At 40.0% G+C, this 18,182-nt stretch overlaps 1 protein-coding gene across 5 annotated transcripts in view; it reads left to right on the plus strand.

Moving 5' to 3' along the window:
* LOC127621241 (centrosome-associated protein 350-like) overlaps positions 1 to 18,182 on the plus strand; it is a 53,958-nt gene that overhangs the window by 19,898 nt on the left and 15,878 nt on the right. For 2 of the 5 annotated variants that reach the window (XM_052094745.1, XM_052094748.1), the window contains exons 12-28: positions 506 to 630; positions 1,518 to 2,431; positions 2,594 to 2,744; positions 9,585 to 9,703; positions 9,824 to 9,995; positions 12,162 to 12,400; positions 12,536 to 12,705; positions 12,814 to 12,924; positions 13,287 to 13,427; positions 13,631 to 13,764; positions 14,226 to 14,327; positions 14,452 to 14,618; positions 14,766 to 14,968; positions 15,225 to 15,412; positions 15,946 to 16,033; positions 16,827 to 16,973; positions 17,062 to 17,219. In XM_052094745.1, the coding sequence (XP_051950705.1) occupies positions 506 to 630; positions 1,518 to 2,431; positions 2,594 to 2,744; positions 9,585 to 9,703; positions 9,824 to 9,995; positions 12,162 to 12,400; positions 12,536 to 12,705; positions 12,814 to 12,924; positions 13,287 to 13,427; positions 13,631 to 13,764; positions 14,226 to 14,327; positions 14,452 to 14,618; positions 14,766 to 14,968; positions 15,225 to 15,412; positions 15,946 to 16,033; positions 16,827 to 16,973; positions 17,062 to 17,219 (3,329 nt within the window). The remainder of the gene's footprint in view (positions 1 to 505; positions 631 to 1,517; positions 2,432 to 2,593; positions 2,745 to 9,584; positions 9,704 to 9,823; positions 9,996 to 12,161; positions 12,401 to 12,535; positions 12,706 to 12,813; positions 12,925 to 13,286; positions 13,428 to 13,630; positions 13,765 to 14,225; positions 14,328 to 14,451; positions 14,619 to 14,765; positions 14,969 to 15,224; positions 15,413 to 15,945; positions 16,034 to 16,826; positions 16,974 to 17,061; positions 17,220 to 18,182) is intronic. The other 3 variants (XM_052094747.1, XM_052094746.1, XM_052094749.1) reach the window with 3 other exon arrangements.

The following is an 18,182-nucleotide window of genomic DNA, read 5'->3' on the forward strand; positions in this document are numbered from 1 at the left end:
CAATAGAGAATCTTTGGAGGGAGCTCAAACTCCGTGTTTCTCAGCGACAGCCCAGAAACCTGACTGATCTAGAGAAGATCTGTGTGGAGGAGTGGGCCAAAATCCCTCCTGCAGTGTGTGCAAACCTGGTGAAAAACTACAGGAAACGTTTAATTGCAAACAAAGGCTACTGTACCAAATATTAACATTGATTTTCTCAGGTGTTCAAATACTTATTTGCAGCTGTATCATACAAATAAATTGTTAAAAAATCATACATTGTGATTTCTGGATTTTTTTTTTAGATTATGTCTCTCACAGTGGACATGCACCTACGATGACAATTTCAGACCCCTCCATGATTTCTAAGTGGGAGAACTTGCAAAATAGCAGGGTGTTCAAATACTTATTTTCCTCACTGTATATTGGCATTCGGACACCATGGTCTCTAGATATCTGTGGTGGCTGTTGTAAAATCCTAAATGATAGATGTCTAGTTTTAAATGTTTTTGTTTTGGCATTGCAGCTGAGACCAGTGTACCAACCATCGGGAGAGTCTGATAAAGAAAACAAAAGACACGATCGACCTCAGAGTGCCACCTCAAGCAGTGATCTATCTCTTACGGGGCGACTCCAGCCCCCTTTCTCCAGGTAAAATGCACACTCAATCTCATTAATGATTTCCATCCATTTCATAGCCATGACAATCTTTGTTGTCTAAGTACATCGACTTTGTTTTGTTATGCTTTCACCTAAACACCAGCTAGAAAACACTGTGTATGTTTGTTTCCACCAAAGCCATTTTAACTGCATTGAAGCTTTCACAGTTAATAAAATATCCACCTCCTTTAAATGAGAAGTCATTTGTATTCTCTTATAGAGAAATCATACTCTTAAGTATTTCAAGTAGATCTTTTAAGAATAGATTTATTCCTAAGCCCAGTGCTTAGACAGAAGTGTTTGTTACCGGCCCATATCGGTTTCCATGGCCACATTTAAGTTTATATATTCAGTGCCATCTGCTGTATATAACGTTTTTGGACACTGGGAAGTTCCTGAGCAGCTTTTAAATAGAACAAAATGGTATGTGAACTCCTGAAACTTCTAATGAATTATTTTGGTGATGTTACTTAATGTAATGCTTTATATCATATTTATCTGTTAAAATCTTTATTATAGATGTTCTCATTTTCATATTGTTAAAGGGATAGACCACCCAAAACAAAACAATTGTCATAATTTACTCAACTTCATTTTGTTCCAAACCTGTATGACTTTCTTTCATGGAACACAATTGGTGTTAGGCAGAATGTCTCAGTCCTCCTATTGCATTGTATATAAAAAAAAATTTGAAATTCTTTTGTGTTCCACGAAAGAGAAATTCTGATTTGGAACAACATCAGGGTGTGTAATGGATGACAGAATTTTTATTTTAAAGTTTTGCCTACTCCAGCTTTGTGTATCCATTAAAAGCTGTACATTTATTTAGCAAACTGTTAAGTATAATCTAATGATGCATTGTCTTGAACTTCTTGTAGGAATGAGTTGGGATTTGCATGTCCGCCCTGGCTCCAGTCTGATCGGTGTAGCCCTGCTTTAATGAAAAGTAGCAACACTCTACCACCCCCCTCTGGCCAAATATTTTCTCAGCTCTTAGAACTCAATCCAGAACCATCAGGACCCGAAAGAGTTTCCAGAATTTCACCTTTTGCATTCCCCTCAGAAACATCCCGCAAAATGAGCCGTATCGAGGCTCTGAGGGCCACCGCTGCCTCTCTTTCCAATCGCATAGAGAGCGAGGCATGCAAGCTAGCCAGTGCCGGAATAAACTACAGTTGTGCCAGGGATACAGTCACTGGGCTTTCGATCCCAAACGATAACCACTGGGCCAAGCCTGTCAGTCCACCAGTCAGAGAGAATCAGACCGAATCTGATGACCTGGTTGAAAGGATTCAGAGGCTCCTTGCTGCAGGTCAAAGCACCTATGATGATGCCCTACCAGGAGTTGGCAACCTGCACAGCTTTAGGGAAAGAACTGAGGATGTGGACAAACCCTACTCAACACCTCCTGCCTCAGGCCTCACGTCTAGAAACGTACACAAGACCCTTTCTCCTCCAAAGCCTCATATAAAGGAAGTTGTGCTGGACTCCAGTGGAGGTTCCATCAGCGAGGGTCCTCTGTTGAGTGAGGGCAGCATTTCTGATGGTGAAGATCTCCAAGAGCTGCCAAAATCCAGTCACAAACAGAGAACCATTGGATACTGTGCAGCTCAGCAGAATGGAGACTGTTTGAACCCAATTTCACGCTTCCAGAAAGAGGCAGAGATGGACCTGCCCTTTAGTCCGGCACGTGTTATACGAGAGAGCAGTGGACCATGGGAAGAACTGGCCAAGGGAAGCCCACACAGTGTTATCAGTATATTCACCAAGAACATGCAGAGTTATGGCAATGGTGAGAACTTCAAAAACTTAATTAAACGGTGTTGTTTAACTTAAAACAATGTGCCAGAAAGGTATATAATTATATTTATATATATATTATGTACTTATGTGGAATTTATTTGTAAAAATTATTTAAAACAAATGTATATTTTGGTTTCTTGTGTTTATGTAGCATTTGAAGAGAGGGGAGGTAAGAGTTCCCCAGCTCTCCGCTCTGTTCTTTCTGCTTCCAGCTCATTTGATGGAATGATCTATGAGGATGACTTCATTTCTTCTCGTGGCAGTAGCCAATCAGCATCCAAGAGAAGTCCAAATGGGCTCAGGTAAAACAAAATACAAATACATTTTAGTTGTAATTTTGATATTTGTAAATGGATGGATAGTGTTGCTCCCTCCAATAATTAACGAGCACAAGAGTTCTTGATTTTTACTGACTTGATGGTTTATTCAGATGTTCTATTTCCTCATTCAACATCAAAATTGATGACAGACATGAAGACATCAGACTTCACACCATACATGACACCAGACGTGAGAACTCAATGGTTGCTTATACAGACGGGAGAACAAAACATGAATGAATCTTCACTTCATTAATATTAAGCGTTTAATAAATTATTTCGTTTGGCATTTTACTAACGAGTGTTCTAATGAGTGAAACCCGCATCTCTGACTGTTGTGTTTGCTCATTACTCACGGGTGAATAAAGGTTCTGCGTTTATTGGTTCCAGCCACTCAACGGCAAAACAAATGCACATTTGAACAAAACATATAGGCAAAATATAAACGTCAGCTACACTCCCACCAAATCTCTTGTGATTTCTCTATGGCAAACCTTGAGGAATTGAGCAAAAATATGTTGAGTAACACTTCTAGTAGATTTCTAATGAAAAACTAACCCATGAGATGGCAGAGAGAATATAAGAGGCAGAGCTTCATCAATCTGCTTCAAGGAGAGTGGCTGTCTTCTGGATTGGTCATTCCAGATAGGTGGGCTTGAATGTAATTTTGCCCTTCTCATCCAGAGCGTTCATTCGGTTCTCACTCCATTTCTGTGTGTGCTGATTTAAAAGATACTCATTCCACCGTGACAAGAAGTTGTTGGTTTAGTATTGCACTCTGTGCCAGATAAAGATCTCTTGTGGAGATAAAGATCTTCCTTGATGAAGTCTCCTGGGGGTGGTGCAATAATCATAGCCTTCATAGTCAGATGTGATTCAGTGTGAGAGGCTCTGGACCAAATGGGCCGAGATGTTCAGTAGTCAAGGGCTGGCTGTTCACAATCACCATAACTTCATACAGAAAGGTTTGCAGAGAGGTGCTATCCAGTATTCTGGGAGACTGAACAAGAATAGAGGTCAAGACTCTAATTATTGTACTTATCTGTCTTTCCTGGACACCACTCATATGATTTGAAGACAAGGCATTCATGATCACATCCTAAGTTCTTCAATCGCTCTTGATCCATCTCTTTCAATACACTAATGAACTCACATTTTGCACCAGCTAAGTTCATGCCTTGGTCACATCGGATATGGCACAGCGGAATGAAGAGAGGTCATTAATAAAGGCATTAGTAGTTAAGTCATCAAGTATTTCAATATGTATTGCCCTTGAACATATGCAGGTTAGCAGCAGCCCATAACGCTTAAGCTCTCATCTAACATCCTTGACATAGAATGGTCCAAAGTGGTCAAAATAGTCCCACAAAAAAAAAGACATTGTGCACATCACCTTTTGAGGTTGAAAGAGGATTGAAGACCTGGCTACTTGTCTTATAATGACTTTGTGACTTACTCTGTTGGCATCGCCGTAGTTGATGTGGGGATTACCGTTGCCAACTATGCTCGGTTCTCTGGGCAAAAGACTGATTTTCTTTACCAGACACAACCTCTTGAGGGAGGAGAGCCTAAGGACAGTTGTAACCAATTAACAGGCCAACATCACAATTCTGTTGAGGATTAAGCTCATCTGTGCAGTCTCAGGTGTGGGAATGTGATCCCTGTTTGCAGTAATGAACTCTCATGAGTATGTGTCTGGCAGAGGTATTTTCCATTTGGGAGTAAAACATGCTAACCTGTAGACCAATCATCTTACGACAATGTACGACAATTTTTTAAGCCATTGTACTGTAGAGCGCTTCAGTTGTACTGCTTCCTCCTTCGTATTGAGTGTTTCTGCGGTCTCTTCAAGAATTAAGTTTGTATCTCTCTGATTGTCAGAGCGTATACACAGGAACTTCACAATCTGGCTCAGTTGTAGTAGACACCCATACTGGTATCATCAACGAAGTGTGAGTATTGGTGGTGTCTTGTATGACTCTATTGGAATATGCCTTAGGTGACGCCTTTGTCTGTCTGTCTGGTAGGGGCTCTGTACTCCTTTTCTTTGATTTATCTCTTTCCTTTGACATTTCAGTCTTCTGTTACTTTCAATTTTAGAACGGTCCTCATGGAGACAAGCTGGATGTTTCCTTTGACTTATGCCAAAGACACTCCTATTCTCACAGAACTTTGAACGGTGACTGAACTTCAGACAGCCGAAGCACAACATCATTTCTTGAACAAACTTATGTTGCTCTGCAACTGTTTTCGTCATAAGCTAATAACGCTTCTGAAGACTGTGAACTTGTCTTTCACAGAAGACACAACTTGCTGATCTTGTTGATTGCCAACACCTTTGCTCGATTCTGTGATGTCCTTATCTTTTTATTGTCACATGGATTCAAAGCATGAAGAGAAGTTACAGGATTACAAGTGATCGTGGCCTCTTTCATGAGAGAATTCACAAATTGACTGATATTGGCAAATGTGTTTGTAGCTTCTTAAGTTTCCAAGACTTTTCTATTCCATCTTGTGGAAGCCTGGCAATAATGATTTTGTTTTCATTGCAATCATGGAGTACCTCAAGGCCCTTAATCTGAGGAATGGCTGCCTCACAGCTACAGAGAAAATCTTCAACCTCTCTAAACTCCAGACTATCCTTCAGACCTATTTTTGGCCATACATTAAGTTTGTCTCTGACGGACTTAAAGTGCTATGAAAAAGTATTCACTGGTAGTGACTTCTCTTAATCAGTGATCTGCTGGGTTTTGATGTCACATTTAGTATCTGCTCTGCTCGCTTGGAACCTCGACACCTAAATATAATTTTTTCAGCAGCATGAAGTTGGCTAAAATGTCTCACACTGTAGCACACTATGCTAAGTTCGAAAGAAATTCCAGAAGTGATGAGGAAAAAGGTGAATGAATTACATCAGTCTGGCAATGGTTACAAAGCTATTTCAAAGTCTTTGGGACTCCAAATATCCACAGTGAGAGCCATTATCTCCAAATGGAGAAATTCTTCCAAGAGCACAGACAACTCATCCAGGAAGTCACAAAAAAGCCAAGGACAACATCCAAGGAACTGCAGGCCTCTCTCACACCAATAAAGGTCACTGTTCATGACTCCACTATCAGAAAGACACTGGGCCAAAATGCCAGCCATGGAAGAGTTGCGAGGCAAAAACCACTGCTAAACCCAGAAGAACAACATTAAAGCTTTTCTGAATTTTGCCAAAACACACCTTGATGATCCTCAAATATTTGGGAGAATGTTCTGTGGACTGATGAGTCGATAGTGAAGCTTTTTGGAAAACAGGGATCCTGTTACATCTGGCCACAAAATTCCACAAAAAGAACATTATACCTACGGTCAAGCATGGTGGTGGTAGAGTGATGGTATGGGGATGCTTTGCTAGGCTCAGGGCCAGGGCGACTTGCAATAATTGAGGGAAAATGAATTCTGCTGTACCAGAAAATCCTAAGTCCGGTTATCAGTCCGTACGTTGAAGATGAAGCGCAACTGAAATATGCAGCAAGACAATGATCCAAAGCATAGGAGTAAGTCCACCTCTGAATGGCTCAAGAGAAGTAAAATGATAGTTTGGAGTGGCCTAGTCAAAGTCTTGACTTGAACCCAATTGAGATGCTGTGGCAGTACCTTTAAATGGTCAGTTCATGCTTGAAAACCCTCCATTGTGGCTGAACTAAAGCAGTTCTGCAAGCAGACTGTGCCAGTATTCCACCACAGCATTGTGAAAGACTGATCTCCGGTTATGGGAAGCGTTTGGTTGCAGTTGTTGCTGTTAAAAGTGGCACAACCAGCTATTAAGTTTAAGGGGGCAGTTCGTTTTTCACATGGGTGTTATGGATGTTGGATAACTTTTCAATAAAAAATATATTTGAAAATTATTTTGTGTTGACTCAGGTTGCCTTTGTTTTTGTTATATCTTTGACGATATTACACTATTTAGTATGAAAAATACACAAAAATAGAAGAAATCGGGAAGGGGTCAAATAATTTTTTACAGCACTGTAGCTATGAGGAATGGTTTTCCATATCTTCCAGAATGTTCCAAGCTGCATGTTAAGCTTACTCTGTGCCCAGCAGAAAGTAACCTTCGAGGCAGATTCACCTACATATCTTTGTAGGTAGCAAATCTTCTCTGCTGCTGGTATGGGTTTTCAATCTATTAAGAGTCTGAAACGAAACCCTTCCAGTCGTTAAACCTAAGTGGGTCTCCACTGAAGGTTGCTGGCTCTGGTACATGGAGTCGATTCGCACTGATTGATTCTGCTATAACTGACAAGAGCTGCAGTGCTGTCCTCTTGGATTTGTCATGATTTGCTGTGGGGAATAATTCTGGATTGAGAATTCTTTGTTCTCCTTCATAGATTCACAGTCATGGAGTAGCTCTTTCATCTCTTCTTCTGAGACTTCACTTTGCTCATCCACCTGGATGCGCGCCTATGCAGCATTTAATTTCGTTAGCATCTCCAAACATTTCAGTTCTCGATGCTTATCTTCTAAAACCCTTTGTCTAGCAGCATCTTCAATCTCTAGCATGGTTCTCAACCTAGCTTCTTCACAGCATTTGAAAGCATCAGCTTCTTGCTCCGCAATTTGCCTTTTATCCTGAGCTTTAAGTCTCTGAAGCTCTTCCAGATGCCGATCATGTTCTCAAGACTTCTATAGTCGCTTTGTTAGCAGCGATCTCAGCAGCAGCTTCTTGTCATTTGGCTGCAGACAGGCTTGAGTGCCTAGAGGAGGCTCTTTACTTCCTTTGAGACTGTGTGGAAGCCTTAGAGTGCTTCGTGTTCAAACTAGACTTATCTAATGCTATTGTGTCTATACTACTCAGTGAATGGGTATTTACACCTTAATTTCCATCAACATGACTCTCTGCTTTCTCAACAATTGTTCTTGTTACTGCTTCACAATTGTCCACCCTATGATGTATGTCATGGCCAGGAATGCCAATTTGACATATGTCTTCATACACAATGATTAAACCTGTGGAGGCTTTAGTTACCCTTGTAATAATATCTTGCAACCGATCACTGGAACAGTGTTCATTCAGCAATAGTCTACCCTCTTTAATGAGAGACTCCCACTCCTCATAGCTTGCTCTTACTCTCTGACTTTGTTGCTCTTCTTGTGAAGCCTTCACAGCTGGACATGCACTCTCTCTATCATACCTGGACAACTCACTTGAGTCTGACATTTAGATTATTTGGTTGCCTTATTTGTTTGAATAAATTAGTCATGTATTTATAGAGTTAACCTATAACCTATAGCTTATGTAGCATGTAACTAATGCTTACAGCATTACTTCTTGAACACTTACGTAATGCAATCTCCACATTTTGATAATTAAATTAATTATATTAAAGTATGCATTCACTCTTAGCTTCTTAATGTATGTACACATCCATACAAACAATTAAATTGCATTTAAAAAATGTACACCCAATACCATTGTCTTACGAAAGGCACAAGTATATCCAGTCCTTATGACACTTAATCACTTAAAGTCTCTTTTAGCAGTTGACAATTTTAGACCACCTTGGGTACCTTTACTTAAACTTGATTACACCCTGATTATAGCTGGTCTTGACCTTGCACTGCTCTTCAACTTGGGTGTTTCTTCTTTCTTGGGTAACTGGAACATGTGATGCTCTTCTCTGACAGACAACAGGATCTACCAGAGCTCTAAGACTTGCATTAACGTTTGCTGGATTCTTCTTTTTTCCTTCTCACGATGAGCAGTGAGTTCCCACTTTAGCTCCCTCAAATAATTTACAAGCACAAGAGTTCTTAATTTACTGACTGATGGTTTCAGAAGTTTTATTTACTCATTCACCATCAACATTGATGACAGACATGAAGACATTGGACTCGACACCATACATGACACCAGACGTGAGAACTCATTGGCTGTTTGTACAGAAGGGAGTAACAAAACTTCACCTTTTACTAGCAAGTGTGTTAACGAGTGAAACCCTTATCTCTGAATTGTGCGTTTGCTTATTACTCAAGGTTGAATAAAAGTTCCATGTTAATTGTTTCTGCCCACTCAACGGCAAAACAAATGCAATTTTGAACAAAACATAGAGGCCAAATATAAATGTCAGCTACAGATAGTTGATATCAATACCATGTCTGGGCATTTTAGAACACAGACTTGTTTGTTTTTTGTGTTATTTAGAGCAACATGTCTTCAAGTTAAGAATGTTAACCCATCAACCTGAAAGGGGCAGTTTTGCTCTATCATTGTACTATACCTTTCAAAGATTAAACTTTGATTCTGGATATGTTCAGAAAGGAATACCTTCTTACTATTCACGTAATACTGTGCAGAATACACTGTATACTAACTACTTTTAATTAAAAATAGGAAGTTGAACAGAAGGCATTATTTCATGCTTTTAAGCTGTACTGTGCTACATTGTTGTCTATCGCATGACCTCATAAGTTTGCATTTGAGTGGCATCCAGTTATCTCAGAAGTAGATATAGATATTATTTTGCTTATTTTAATGGAATTTTGTGTAAATGTGTATTCACATGCCTTCATAATGAGTCAGGAAAGAGGTTAAAATGTATTGTCTGTAAGAACTTCTGGTTTATTTGTCACACTGGAAATTGAAGGTCAAGTTGAGCATGTTAAATTGTGAGAAACTGCATTCTGTGCAGTGTGCTCTAATGTATACTGCACATTTTGGAAAATGTAGTAGGTCTTCCAGGTTTTCTATGCATACTGTGCACAATATGCTATCATAACATATTTTGTAGCATTGTATATAAGATTAAGATTAATTCTAATGCGCTCTTTCCACAGTAAGAGCCATGGTGGGTTCAGTCCCTCTGACGTGGTGCTGAGTGGCAGAGGGAGATCACCCAATTCACCAACCCTCACACCCCTCTCCTCTCCACACACCAGCTCAGGCAGCAAGAGAGGTCAGATACACTTATACACTTAGACCACAGGGCCAGAAATCCAAACAAGTCATTTGATCTTTAGAGTAATGCAGCATAAAATTGGTGTCTCTGCTCTTATATCTGTTTACATTCCTTCAGCATCAGAGAAGAGCCTGCTGGAGGTGCAGAGAAAAACATCCTCTGCAGTCTATGATCTCCCTGCTGAGGGTTTCAAAAAGAGCAGTTCAGAGAAGGCATCCAGTCGAAGCTCTCACAGGAGCATTGGCACAGATGGTACACTAGGGGGAGCCTCAGCCCACTCCATCCACAGGTACGACTTGTTTAACACAGTAAGTAGGGAGTACAGTAGTGTAGCTGGTAGATCATGGCACTGAAATACTGATAAATGCATTTGCTAATAGAATGTATGCATTGTTAGAAGATCATCTAGTGTGTGGAATGGTTTCAGAAATATTTGGGAGTAAAACTGTATGTTGCTTGACATGTTGGAAACCAAACAATGTTCTCCCATACAGTAGATTCTACCTTACAATTGGGCCTAAAACAATGCTAAACAACAACTTCTACTGCTTTTTGTAACAATATTTGTTTTTCCTGATTACAATTTATTTAAACAATGCTCTATTGTGAATGAGTACTTTTTTAAATGAATGTTATTTCAACAATAATGTAATAATTCAAATGAATGTAAAAGTAACCCCCTACTGTTATTTGAATGGAGCACTCTGATGCATGTACCTTCATGCTCTTTTTGAAACTTGACAATGTTGCAGTTATAAAAAGATAAAAGTTAGTACTTTAAGCTAAGTAACTAGTGCAATCATCTCATATTATCTTTCTGCTAGTCTGCAAGTCACCAGAAATTAACTTAGACATATGCAAATAGTCTGTTTCAGACCAAAAATATCTTTAAACCACATTGCTCCTGTTTTTCATAATTATCACAGCCCTACCCATAGGTGCCAGAGTCAATATAAGGGCTACTAAATGTGCAGTGCTCGGTCTGCTGTAGCCAAAAAACGAGGCAGGAGGCAGAATGCGCACACTGGCTCTTTTGTTCAGTCAGTTATCTGTGCTGCAGGTCAGGCTCATAGCCAATGAGATATTTTTTCTCCTGTGTGACATTTGAGCCTCTCTGTGGCATTTTTTGAGTCAGATTTACCTCATACCTTCCTGTCTCTTCAGCATTCAAAGAGCCATATCCTCCTCCTCTATCCAGCTGCCAACAGCTGGATTAACATAAATGTAAGGGTTACCCCCATTATCGGCACACTTCCTGGACCTCCTGTCCATACCCCAGCAGCACAAAATCCTCATTGTTTGGGATTAAGGATATTTAAAGCATCTAAATTGCCATTTGAGGCACCCCAATCTATTCAAGGTTTTTCTTTAGTTTTTCTTTCTTATTGTCTAGCTGCTTGCGCCATTCAGCTTAACAGTCATTCTGTGTAAAGTGTTTTTGCTAGCAAAGATTGTTTACACTGCTGCGGTTTATTGGACTTTTTGGGATGCTTTTAGTTTTAAATGTTTAAGCATTGAACTTGTCAAATTATTGGTCGTACGTACACAGGCACCAGAGCAAAAGGTTACAAAAATTGTCTTACGTTTACCAAGCGCTAAAACTTTGCTTGATGAAAAACAATGGAGAATCATGTGTAACAGTCACATGTAGCCCTCTTTGCAGCCTGCACTACTTTAAAACGTTGAATCTTTGTGACACCTGCGCTAAACGCAGAGCAAAGAATGAAATCGAATGGTGTCTCAAGATGCATTTATAAAAAGTTATTTTTACCTGACTCAGTGTCTAAAAACGTGGTGGTCCTGCATGTGATATTGGGGGGAAAAAACAGATCAGCGTCAAAGATGTTTCGTCCAGCACAGGTTTTCATAGGAAAACAATTGGAAAACCAGAGCAGATGTGTGGAAAAACACATGTAAACAGCCCCAAACTCACCTTATACTTAAACTGACCTGAACCTGGCCCGAAAGCTGATGATTGTAAGTCCCTCCGGGTTCAGAACAGGTTACAGACCTCTATTGCATGTATAGAATAACCGAATAGTGATTTTGGTATTTGAATAAAGGGCTGCCATACTCTTAACTGAGTGACGACTATCCATGCACATTCAAACTTATTATATGTTCCTGATCTTATTGTGCACTCTTCATTAGTGAACATTATTCCAAAGAAAATAATTTGTCTTCATAAAGTTTTTGTCAAAATGTAATAACTTGTCCACCTCTGAAATGATATACATTCCTTTTCATCAACCAACCAACGAACGGGTGCCAGCATTGTTAGAAGAAAAAAAAAATTAACATGGCCTACGTTTTTTGGTTTTGTTTGTTTTTCCCATTTATGTTTCACCCAGAACAACATCACATTACAGAACTAAAATATGTTGCAACCATTGTCTCTGTTGACAAATTAATTTAATTTCATCTGTATTTTTCTCTTTGTTTCTTGTTTTGTTAGTTTTGGCTCAGAAGAAAAGAAATCTCCCCGAAGCTCTGGTACAACTCCTTCTCCAGCTGGATCTAGTTATTCTCGGCTGTCTCCGGGTGACAGTATCCCAGTCAGAGGGTCTGCCCAAGGGTCAAGCCCCCCTCACACTGCCCTGCCCAGTTCCTCCTCATCCTACTCTTCAGCTGGCAAGGCTAAATCCAACCCCTCGCCCCATACTCGGAGCCCCCGAGCCGAACAAAGGACTTCAGGTAAACAACTTCGTATAGATAAAAGTATCCATAAGCAACTAATCTCCCTATTAAGCCAGCTATGGTTATCTGGTTCTGGAGAATTTCAGTGTTGGTATTAGAATTCATTACTAACTACACTGTCTATCCCCCTAGGCTCAACAGAGCTGGATTTTGCACCTGGAGTCCTGCAGCAGTGTCTGTCTGCCGAGCTCAGTTACCTGGATGCAGTGGAGGAATCGGTGCGACAGCTCAGTGATGTGGCGAGAGTAAGAGGCGTGTCTCTCGCTCAGCAAGAAACAGTCTCACTCGCTCAGATTCTGAAGGTGAGACAGGCCCCTTAGCTCATTGATTATTTGTAGAGCATTAATGTTGTGCTCATGTGGCCATGTACCATGTTTTTGACAGTGACCTCTAACCTTTGACTCTTGCAGTCCCAACAGCAGAGGCATGAGCGTGATCTTTACCTGCTGAGGATGAAGGCAGAGCAAGAAGCCCTGGAAACACAACGGCAGCTGGAAGAGAGCAGGCAGAGATCCGCACGGGTACTTGCACCACATTCTACTTTTTTAATCTCTGTCTGAATTTTCCTCTCTGTGATTCAGGAAGTTTTCACATTTGAGCTTTTGGTGGAGACTTTTTGTAGTGCTTGATTGATATATGTATGTGGTATGGATTAATTAGATGATATTTTGCCATTTTGTGAATAAGGGTATTGGCCAATAACTATGCCTGCAAAGTTTAATTTTACATTACATTCAATTCAAACTGCAAGCTCACAATTCAGATTTTCTTGCTCTAGATTCAGTAGTGGTGCAGTTCAGGAAACAATCCAGTGGTAATCAAGTTTATGATGAATCAAAGTAATCACAAATTCTTATTTTTTTTATATGTGTGTTGTTTCCAGGCCCATGCAGAGCTGCATGAAAGTTTGCTCCAGTCTCAGCAGCAGGCGTTAGGAGGTCTGCATGAGGCTACAAACAAGATGATGAACCAACAGACTGAGGCTGCTCGCCACACAGCTGAAACGGCACGACACATTAAAGAGGTGACATACAATTGAAATAAAACAGATGCCAGATATATCATATATACACTTTACACATTTATTTACATGCTGGTAAAAACCCAACAACAACTGTAAAGAAACAAGATTACATACTATATTTCTTTAAGGCACTGCAGCTCTCTCTTAAAGTCAGGTAAGAGGGTTAAAGGTGTAGTTGACTCTTTTTCTCGCTGTCTTTGTAGATGACTGAGCTGGCTCGTTCACAGATTGCAGGTGCTATGAGTGTTCCTGGCCCTTCTATCACACCTCTGTTTGACCAGCAGAAACTGGACAGCCAAAGTTTGAAACCACGCCAGTCACATCTCCACAAGGACAGGTCAGCATTTGGACACTGTCCTTCTCTATTCTGATCTATCTTCTTATCCCATGCTGAATTCATCTTAAGAGCCAGATAGGGTTGCCAGGTTTGACATTAATCATGCCTAACACCATTTGCTCTTGTGTTAAGCCTTATATTTCTTGCTCCATTCACTCCCATTTAAATGCATCCGAACGCGGGAGACTGGAAATGCAAGCTCATGCGAAATAAAATTTCATTTTGCTGCATCATATCCTGGTCCTTTTCGGTTTCCAAAACATGTTTGTATTTTCAAAGCCTAGTGTGAGTGTCCCATTAATGAGCAGAAGTGTGAATGAGAGCAACAGCGAAGGGTGGTCTATTCCTTTAACTTTCCTTTTGGTTAGCATTTCCTCAAGGGAAATATTGTTAAAAGAAATAGTCATAACAATTCTTGCAATCAGGCACTCTGTACTAACACTGTTTTTCATCTTCTCCAGTAGTTGGAAGAGTGAGCTTTCTTCAGAGAGAGCCCAGCAAGAGGCTGAGTCACCACCGGACAGCCTCTCGGAGTCCATCCCTTCCAGGAGACCCACCATCAGGTAAAATCACTGTTAGCCGTTTATTTGAGCTTAATTTCTAAACAAAAATGGATATATAGAAGACTGTTTCTCCTGTACCTTTCTACTTCTCACTTCTCTCTTACACACTCTTCTTTGATTTCAGTGGTGGAGGCAGCAGTAGTACTCAACTTAGTCCATCTAATTCTGATCAGAAGGAGAAAACGACAACAGAGAAGGACAGGACTAGTTGTTCAGTGGAGGACCAGGCTCACACCACTGCTGATGACTCCCTTCGCACAGACAGTGTGCACAGCGTGCTTGAAGAGAAAGGTAAAACAGTTCCCATCTTCATTAAAAACATGGGGTAAAAAATATTTTGGAAATTATATCTAGATAATAACATTCAAACACCTTGGACCATAGAAATTCTACATAGTGAAAACCCAACTCACTGTGACTTCCTTTTTCCCCAATCAGCAGACAGTGCCTCTATTGCCACAGAGTACTCTGTGAAGTTTGATGACTCTATGACGGAGGATGAGATTGAGGAAAAATCGTTCCGTTCTCTTTTACCTTCTGAGGCTCACCGTCGTGAATCGCTGGACAGGAAACCTAATCCATGCCCAGAATCTGATGATGACCACAGCCATGACAGAACCAGCCCCAGAGAGAGCTCAAAGGTGAGATCCTGTAAGCTTTCTTCCACTTTGCGTTTGACAAAGTGAGCTTTAAAGAGTAAAGACTAACCGAAACATTTCTTACTTAATGTTAATTGTAGGTTTATTAGATTTTTTTTTTAAGGTTAAATTTTTTTTCTTTACTGATTTGCCTGTTGACTTGTGAAGAAGTTCTATGTATGTATGGATGGATGGATGTATGGATGGATGGATGGATAAGTGACTTGGCATTTCCCCTGCTCTGTCACACAATTCACAGCAGGATGCCAGCATGCCCTTCTCTAGAGGCCAGGACAGCTTCTCCAAGTTCACAATGGACCTGGTGCATCAGTATATGAAGGAAGATGAGGTTCGAGCGCAACATCAGAGTTCCTTACTGCGCTTGCGTCAGAAAGCCCTCAGAGAGAAGACCCAAGCTGAGCTGGCCTGGTTGGAACATCAAAAGAGGCAGGTTGAGCATTTGTGTTGACATTTCTGCCATGCCAGTGTTCTTCACACTAACATGAGAATCAGATTTTTTGAAAATCAACATGAAATTAAAATTGACGGCATTTTCTTTAATAAACTTCCCTGGTCTTGTGTTTTTTCAGTACATGTTTTTGTGAAGAAAAATCTGTTTTTCTACATAACCTCTTATCAAAATGAAATTAATTTCTCTGCCACTACTATAGCTTTTCTGATGATGTCACTTAAGACTGTGTGGGCAATTAGAAAAATGTTTTAACATAGTCTACTTTTCATGATGCAATAAAATTCTCATAGATGAAAACAAGCCTCACCCTGCATTTCCCACAGAATATTCTATTTTATATGGAAGTTAAATTCTGTCATTTATTAAAATATAAATAAATAAAAAAGGATGCAAGTTGCCGAATTGTCTTTTTTGGCAAGATTTACACTGATGTTAAAAATACAGATCTTACAATCGCAAAGGCAGCATGATTCAATGAGCTGCAGGTTGACCTACTCTTCTCTTTCAGGCATCTCCAAGATAAAGGAGAGGATGATAAGATGCCACCCCTCCGTAAGAGACAAAGAGGCCTTATTTTGAAACTACAACAGGAACAGGTGATGTGCTGAATATGTGCAGCTGCATTAATGTCATTTATGGGTGGGACATGTCCCTACCACTTTTTGCCCTGACCAATTTTGTCCATACCACTTTTTGAAATGGCTTTCATCAGGTAAGAGACTAATGCAGAAGAAACATTGTCATTTCTTGAGCAGGAGTTTTTTTTATTTTGTTTGTGTTTCCGTTTAGTTTTTGTGTGTTATAAGTGGCAATACAGTGCTGGAATATATATATTTTTTAAATGTTTTGATGAGTCCTCGTTGCGGCTGTTCTAAGTGATGTTGAGTGACAGCAGGTGGCGATGTTCTCGTGCACACAGACGTGCGCTCTACTCACACTGCTGTTCTGCAGCTTGCGCTCTTGTCCAGTTAAATCGCCAATCAGCCCATGATTGGTATGTAACCTATTGTTGATCCATGTATTTTCCACAGACAAACAAAATCTCAGGATCAACAGGTGCCAATACAGTGATAGTTTTCTAATAAAGTATGTTAAATATTTATTGGAGCACTTGAATTGGCCATCAAGAATGACAGCATAGAATTATTTGAAATTATCTGTGCACAACCGAAATATTCATGGGTTTCTCCCCCAAGTGTCCCCACCAATTTATTTTACAAAATTACGCCCATTTGCACTTTCACATTATCACTTTATTTTAAATGATAAATATATGGATACCCCTGTTCATTTTTTTAATTGTGTATTTGTGCCTAATGCCTATGAATGTTCATGTGCAAAGCACAAAAATAAAGGCTAAAACTTGCTGTGTTGTTATTTGTCCCACAGGCAGAGATCAAGCGACTGCAGGAGGCCAATAAAGCAGCAAGGAGAGAGAGACAACTCCTCCTCAAACAGCAGGAGGAGATCGAGAGGATGAGACACACAACCCTCAAACTCAAAGAACGGCTCAAGAGTGCCGGGGAGACCAACCTGGTCAGTCCTCTTAAAAGATCCTCCTAATATTAGGAGAATGCAAATATTGAATGGAAGCTTTTTTTTTTTTTTTTTTCTATATCCACAGGAGTCACCTGTGTCAGGTGTAGTGGAGGAGTCGGCTCCGCCCAGTGTGATAGTGACGGATGCAGAGACACGTAGTCCCTCCCCTATGTCTGTGTCTGGAAGTGAAACCAGCAGTATCATGCAGAAACTAAAGAAGATGCGCTCTCACATGGATGAGAAGTAAATTAACACTCTTACCTCTTTTTCATCTACTCCCTCTCCTGTACTCCCAATTGTTTGTTAGTGAAGAAAATCTGAATATTATATACATTGATTGTATTAACCAAACTTGAAAATCTTTAAAGAGGTATACATTCTGCTATGCAAACCTCTTCCAAAAAGGCCAAGTAAAGAATGCCTGTTTGGTGTGCTCGGGGGCAGTTTGTAATTGTTTATGACTGGCTAAAACTACTACTAATGTTTATTAATTTCCTTGAAACCTGAGGTTTGTCTAGAGTTTGCTCTTTAACAGCTGACTCTGTAACAATTTAAAGTGTTTGTATATGTCTGTAAGCAGAATCTTTGGTTTGAACATAAGCGTGCTCCGTGTAGTAAACACCACCCTCCCAAAATGTATAGAAAAACGAATTTCCTATTTCATTGTGCTTTCATTTTGGATAAAAAAAACCAGTACATCTATAACAGACAGCAGTGTCAGAACACTGTATTTCTGAAGGAATTGCAATGTACAGTATGAGTTTTGATATGCGCTCAATCTGTCAGTCGTGATGTTTTTTTTTAAGTGGTCTAGTCTTAAGTATTGGCTGTATTTTAAAATCTAGTGAGATACATACTGCCTACATAGACAGCTTTTATGAGCATCAAAATAACATTGTTTAGATGCCCTAAAATGCCTTGGAGGCAGCTTTCTACATTTTGAGAGACAACAATTATTTGACAATTATTTTATTATATATAACCTCACTTTATGAAACAATACCTTGCTTGTTGTGAGGTTTCTAAATGTGCTTCATATCCTCCACGTTCCCTAAATTCTGTGTCCATTATATGTGATCTCATGCCGTCTCCTACATTCAGACAGTCAAGCTGATATGTCAACAGGCTCTTGTTTTTACCACGATAGCCTGGCAACTGGTGGGAGATGTGCCACTGTTCAGAATCGTTTCATAGCAGTGACATGCA

Source organism: Xyrauchen texanus, chromosome 27 (genome assembly GCF_025860055.1).
Source record: "Xyrauchen texanus isolate HMW12.3.18 chromosome 27, RBS_HiC_50CHRs, whole genome shotgun sequence".
NCBI classification, from domain to species: Eukaryota; Metazoa; Chordata; class Actinopteri; order Cypriniformes; family Catostomidae; genus Xyrauchen; species Xyrauchen texanus.